The sequence below is a fragment of the Olea europaea genome, chromosome 12, assembly GCF_002742605.1.
Source record: "Olea europaea var. sylvestris chromosome 12, O_europaea_v1, whole genome shotgun sequence".
Lineage (NCBI taxonomy): Eukaryota > Viridiplantae > Streptophyta > Magnoliopsida > Lamiales > Oleaceae > Olea > Olea europaea.
In genome coordinates, this window is record NC_036248.1 from 8,677,856 (window position 1) to 8,684,063 (window position 6,208).

The 6,208-nt window shown below is 31.9% G+C and overlaps 1 protein-coding gene across 1 annotated transcript; it reads left to right on the forward strand.

Moving 5' to 3' along the window:
* The first annotated feature begins 3,343 nt into the window (after nucleotides 1-3,343).
* On the forward strand, nucleotides 3,344-5,818 carry LOC111406539 (leucine-rich repeat receptor-like protein kinase PXL1). The gene is made up of 4 exons (XM_023035947.1): nucleotides 3,344-3,858; nucleotides 4,036-5,254; nucleotides 5,339-5,367; nucleotides 5,470-5,818. Exons 1-4 carry the CDS (start codon nucleotides 3,344-3,346, stop codon nucleotides 5,816-5,818), a joined length of 2,112 nt encoding a protein of 703 aa, XP_022891715.1.
* The last annotated feature ends 390 nt before the right edge of the window (nucleotides 5,819-6,208 follow it).

Sequence of the window (6,208 nt, forward strand, 5' to 3'; positions counted from 1 at the left end):
ACAAAAGTCAAATTTTAGTGATCACTTTGCAATAAAACAAAGTTCACTAGGTGACATGGAACTTCACCATAAGTTATGTCATTGTCTATGTTTTTTTTATCAAACAAGTAAGTGTGTAATTGGACTCCTAATCCTACGTTTGTATAAAATTATAAGTTATTTTTTTTCTATTCAATTGAAGTTAAAAATTAATTTCAACCATATAACTACAATTGCTACATATTTATTAACCATACAGTTTGTAAAATCCATTACAATTCCTTTTAAGTATTTACTAATAATTTCACTTGAAAGTACAGCCTGTTTGGTTTTGTTATAAATCAGATTTTTAATAGAATTTGATAAAAGTTAATAAAATGTGGGATTAAAAAATTGATAACATTTGTGAATTCCACAAAATGTAGTTAAACCAAATGATACCTATATAAATTTTTGGAGAATCTTATCTAGAAATAAAGACCAATCAACACCAGAGGATGGGGTTTAAGAGCATCTCCAAGAGATTTTTTTATTTATAAAAATTTAATGCTTAAAAATAAGTTTCAATAGATCTTTATTTTAACCTTTTAAAATAGAGAGTATGTTTGGCTTTTTGAATTTGAAGAGTAAAACTCTTTCTATTCTTAATGTACAATGATTACATTTCACAAGTAGTGAATTTCAATACTTTATTTTTTTAAAATATTCAAAGTGCGTTTAAATTGATTAACCATTGACATATAAAAATTTTTGTTAAATAAAATATGAGAAGAAATCAATAAATTTAGATAGTCTCTTTGAGCATATTTAAATTTGGAGAGTGAAAATTTTTATGCATTCCAACAATATTCTTTTTTTGGCTCTTCATTTTGTTTTTCTCAAGAAACATTTATTGATTTTCCTCAAATTTTATTTAAATATTTTTTTATATGTCAATGACTAATTAATTTAAATGTGGTTTGAATAATTTAAAATTTAAATAATTAAACTTTGTGAATAGTTTAAAAAGTTAAAATAGACAACCTCTTTGAGCATATTTTAGGCATTAGCCCTTTAGAATAAAGAACGTTTTGTATTTATAAAGTCTTTTGGAAATGTTCTAAGTCAAGTCTATTTTGCTTCTTATATAAAAAAAGAAGAAGAAGAAGAAGAAGAAGAAGAAATCTTTCAGAGTAGTCATACTGAAGAAATATGTTGGATTTCTTTCATAATTCAAACTATAGAGATAAAAACCAAATAGATTGTGAATGGTGCCATATTGTTCTTGATGCAACGTACTAAACAAATTAGTTTTAATTCATTTATGTATCTTTGCTTTATTTTAATTTTTTGCACTTAATTCATTTCAACAAGCCCCCTTACTTTTGCTTGCTTATCGGGACTCATTTCAACAGCTAAACCGATCTTGTTATATGGCAAAATCGGGAAACTAAAACGCCAGTATAAAACCCAAGGAATTAGTCACTTCATCCGGTGCTATAATTTTATACTATTTCAAGTTCTATTTTTTCAATAATATGACAAATTTTATTCATTTATTTATTTAATTCCTTGACCACTAATTTGATTTGATTGAACCTTTTTGACCTTTGATTACTCTTTCCGATCAATACATTACACGAGACATTAATTCGTGACAAAACGACATAACCAAATTCTCTTTGATTTGGGTTTTTTAACTGGTAAGTATGGTATATAGAATTGAGCGTGTAATTTGGTGCTTTACTTCGGAATTATGTGGATAATCTTTTCCAAACCTAATAACCAATGAGGTGATGGGTCAAGTTCTCCATTTTCGTTTATATGACCACAAAATTTTTCTAAGCCATCATGGTCCACTGGTAAATCTTTTCTAGAAATAAAAATCTATTGTACTGGGCATGGGAGGTGAGGGTAAGTCAAGTCTAACTTTAGCGGTAGCCTTAGTGAAATTACAAGGTAACATTCTTGATGCTATTAAAAAGATATTGTTCCTTTTATGTCGCAGCTTGGGGATGGTGGCGGTTCTACTCTCTAAGTGGCTAAGTTTTTATTCATTTTTTTCTGTCATTTACTGTAATTAACTTTTCTAAGTGGTGATGGTGATGTCGTAGTCGATGTGACTGCATTTATAAAGGTGGTGTTTGAGAGGAGATGAGAATGGATTAGGATGGGTGAGTGTCGATGTTGTGGGTGGATGAGTTTGGTTGGAGAAGATGGAATTTATGTTAATATATGTTTAGGCAGGATTTACTTTTGAGAAACTAAGCAATTTCATTTGCAATTTTATTTATTTATTTATTTTTTACTTCTTTCTTTTATTTTTGTTTATTGAAATAGTTATTTATATGTTTGAAACGGAGGGAAGGATGAGTTTTGTTACATAGTTAAAAGGTTAAGAATTGATTATGTTAAAAAAAAAAAAAAAGTATATCATAGATTTGTTATGTTTCTCAAAATTGAGGGTGAAAATCAGAAATTGGGCAAAATGGGTAAACAAACTAAGGAAAAAGGACAAAATTCTTTATTTAATTTTGGTCTATTACCCAACTTCAAATGTTATTTAGATACTAATTTGTAGCAAAAACATAATGAAATTCTTGGGTGACGAATTTTTTCTAATTATCTGACTAATAACTATAATTTATTCTGTAAGTGCGTCATTTGATATTCAACTTCAAATTATGTGAAGAATCTTTTCCAAATATAAAAACCAATAAGGTGTAAGTTACTTATTTTTTATTTATTTTTTGTGACAAGAAGTCCAAACATTTCTTTTCTAGCCATTGCTATTGATCGGAATTCATTGATTTAACAAGGATGCAACAATAATTTCTCGTTGTCTATGTTTTCTACCCCCAAATATAAGCGTGTGATTGGATTCTTAAGCTTATCATCATATAACATTAAAAGTTATTAAAAAAAGACACATTTTTCTATTCATTTAGTATTGATTATTACAATCATATATTCATTATTCACAACGAATTTTTTGGGAATCTTTTATGACAATAACGACCAATTGGCACTAGAGGGTGGGGTTTAAGTCAAGTCTTCATTTTTTGTTTGTTTAATCAAGAATTCATTATTTATCCAAAGATTATTAATAGCTGGAACTTTGATTTGACAAGTCAATACATTTTTCTAATGAGTTATTGCTGATATGAATAGTCTTTTCAGTAGCTTTCTACACAAATTCATTCTTACAAATGATGCTATAAGTAGTCTGCTTAAATGGTGAAAAATCACAAAAGAGAATATCGGAAAATTATTAGTTACAATTGTTCACAAAATGATAGTTGATCAAAAGTTCTTTCAACATCTCCAACTGTTAGTCATTGTACTACTACTAAGTTGTAGAGCCACTTTTGAACGCTCTACAGGAATGAAAGATGGCATCAGGTGCATAGAAAAGGAGAAAGAAGCTCTTCTCAAGTTCAAAGATGAGCTTATTGATGAATATATCGCTCTCTCTTCTTGGGGGAATGAAAAATATAAGAAGGATTGTTGCAAATGGAGTGGTGTCAGTTGTGACTATCAAACTAATCATATTGTTGAGTTGGATCTTCGTAGTATGCAGCTAAGAGGTAACATTAGCGTCTCATTGCTTGGAATACAACATTTGAAATATCTAGACCTTGGTGAAAATGATTTCAATTATAGTAGAATTCCACAATTCATAGGTTCCTTGGGTAGATTACAGTATGTTGATCTCTCTTATTCTAATTTTCGTGGAGAAATTCCACATAATCTTGGCAACCTTTCTGAATTGAATTCTCTTTATCTTGGCTCATCTGAAGATGGTTCACTAACTAGCACAAATCTTGATTGGCTTTCTCGACTTCATTCATTAAGTGACCTGTCCATGAGCTATGTTAACCTCACAATGGCAACCAATTGGTTACAAACGATAACTCAGCTTACTAAGCTTCAAGATTTATACTTATATTCATGTAACCTACCAATGGTACTTCCTCTCTGACCTTTCAATGCTTCTAATTCTCTTTCTTACTTTTGGCTCTTGGAAAATGAGTTCTCTTCTTCTTGGATATTTCCTTTGGTGTTTAACTTGAGCAGTAGCCTTACTTTCCTTAACCTCGCTTTCAACAAATTACAAGGCGAGATTCCAATATCCTTGGGGAATATGAGTAGATTAACTTCTTTATATTTATATGGTAACCAACTCACAGGGGAAGTGCCTTGTCCTGCATTATCTTCCTCGTTAACAGGCTTAGATTTTTCTGATAACATGTTCAATGGTACCATTCCCCAATGCATAGGAAGCCTTTCTAAACTCAAATCTTTGGACCTTAGTTTAAACAACTTTGAAGGCATAATCACTGAATCCCATTTCTTTAACCTTTCCCAATTACAATCGTTGCACTTGTCTTCCAACCCAGGTATCTCGTTTAATATCAGTTTAGGATGGAATCCTCCTGTTCAACTGACATATGTAAATTTAGCAGGTTGCAATGTGGGTCCACATTTCCCCACATGGATTAGAACACAAACGAGATTAAAGGCTCTTGATATCTCTAATGCTGAAATTTCAGACACCTTCCCTGATTGGTTTTGGGAGTCAAGTCCAAAATTATCATATTTAAATGTATCATATAACAATTTTCATGGTGTCCTTCCTGATTTGTTGTCGAAGTTCACCCTTTTCTATTTTGTAGATTTGAGCTTTAATCATTTTAATGGTTCATTACCAATTTTCCCTCCGAACGGATCTGTAGTGGATTTATCAAGTAACGAATTTTCTGGGTCAATTGCCAATTTATGCAATGAAACTAGTTGTTATTGGGGATATCTTGACCTCTCGAATAACTTACTCTCTGGACAGCTTCCGGATTGTTTTGGAAACCTGCAAAATTTGGATTATCTTAATCTGGCGCATAATAATTTCTCTGGAAAGATCCCTTCACTAAATGTCACCTCATCATTGCACTTACAAAACAACAGTTTCATTGGAGAAATTCCAACATCGTTGAGGAATTGTACTTTCTTGACTTTTATTGATCTTTCCCAAAATAAGTTGACTGGTAATATACCTACATGGGTGGGAGATACTTGGACTTATTTGGTCTTTTTGAGTCTCAAGTCCAATGAGTTCTTTGGTAGTATTCCTTCCAATTTGTGGCGTCTTGCAGACTTACAAGTGTTGGACCTCTCTTTAAACAAGATTTTTGGTGGTATACCAAAATGCTTAAACAACCTCACCGCTATGATTCAAGTGGATTCTAAGTTTGATATGGCATTTCTACTTCAACACAAAGGAGGATTTCAGAGTGCATTTGTAACATGGAAAGAAAGGATGCCGAGTACATAAATACTCTTAATCTGGTGAAACTCATTGATCTTTCAAGCAACAATTTAGTAGGTGACGTTCCTGCGGAAATTACCAGTCTTGTAATGCTAGTTGGATTGAACCTTTCAAGAAAGAACCTATCTGGATTCCTTCCTCCAAATATTGAAAAATTAAGGTCTTTGGATTTTCTTGATTTTTTCAAGAAACCACTTCTCTGGTGGTATTCCTACTGGTGTTTCTCAATTGGATCAACTTGGAGTGTTAGATTTGTCATACAATAACTTGTCGGGCAAAATTCCGCAAAGCATTCATTTGCAAACTTTCAATACTTCGGCATTTGAGGGAAACCTTGGACTTTGTGGCCTTCCACTTACAAAAGCTTGTCCGGAAGATGAAATTGCTTGTGTTCCAAAGATCGATCATAACGTTGATTGGATGAAAAACCAAGAGGAGGATAATCTAATCAATGATGGATTTTACTTTAGTATGGCAGTTGGATTCGTTTTTGGATTTTGTGGGGTATGTGGAACTTTCGTGCTCAATCACTCATAGAGGATTGCATTTTTCAAGTTGTGGAATCGCATAACGGATTGATTGTATGTAAAGATAGCCATCTACAAAATCCATCTCAGAGAAGCAAATCACAAATTTGTAAAACTTTAGCTTGTGCAATAATGTCCATTATCTAACTTTTGCAATGCTTAAAAGTTAGAATCTAATACATATGTGTGTTAATAAAATATTCGTGTATAAGCTTTTGTATATAAGCTCGTAAAATCTCAATTAGATAATTCATTAGTTATTTCCACTCAGGCACCCCACCCAAACTCTCCCATTTCAGCAACCACCTACTAGTGTCTCCCAACTATTGACTCTTGGTTCACGAAAGTGATGTTGAAATAAAGGGAATGACTGAATATAGTAGGTCTAGCATCGGGTATA

Excerpts from the sequence above, each read along its gene's own strand:
- LOC111406539 (XM_023035947.1), top strand. The coding sequence starts at position 3,344 with ATGAAAGATGGCATCAGGTGCATAGAAAAGGAGAAAGAAGCTCTTCTC. Across the intron at positions 5,255-5,338 it reads GAGGATTTCAGAGTGCATTT|GTGACGTTCCTGCGGAAATT; the intron begins GTAACATGGAAA and ends ACAATTTAGTAG. Across the intron at positions 5,368-5,469 it reads CTGCGGAAATTACCAGTCTT|AAACCACTTCTCTGGTGGTA; the intron begins GTAATGCTAGTT and ends GATTTTTTCAAG.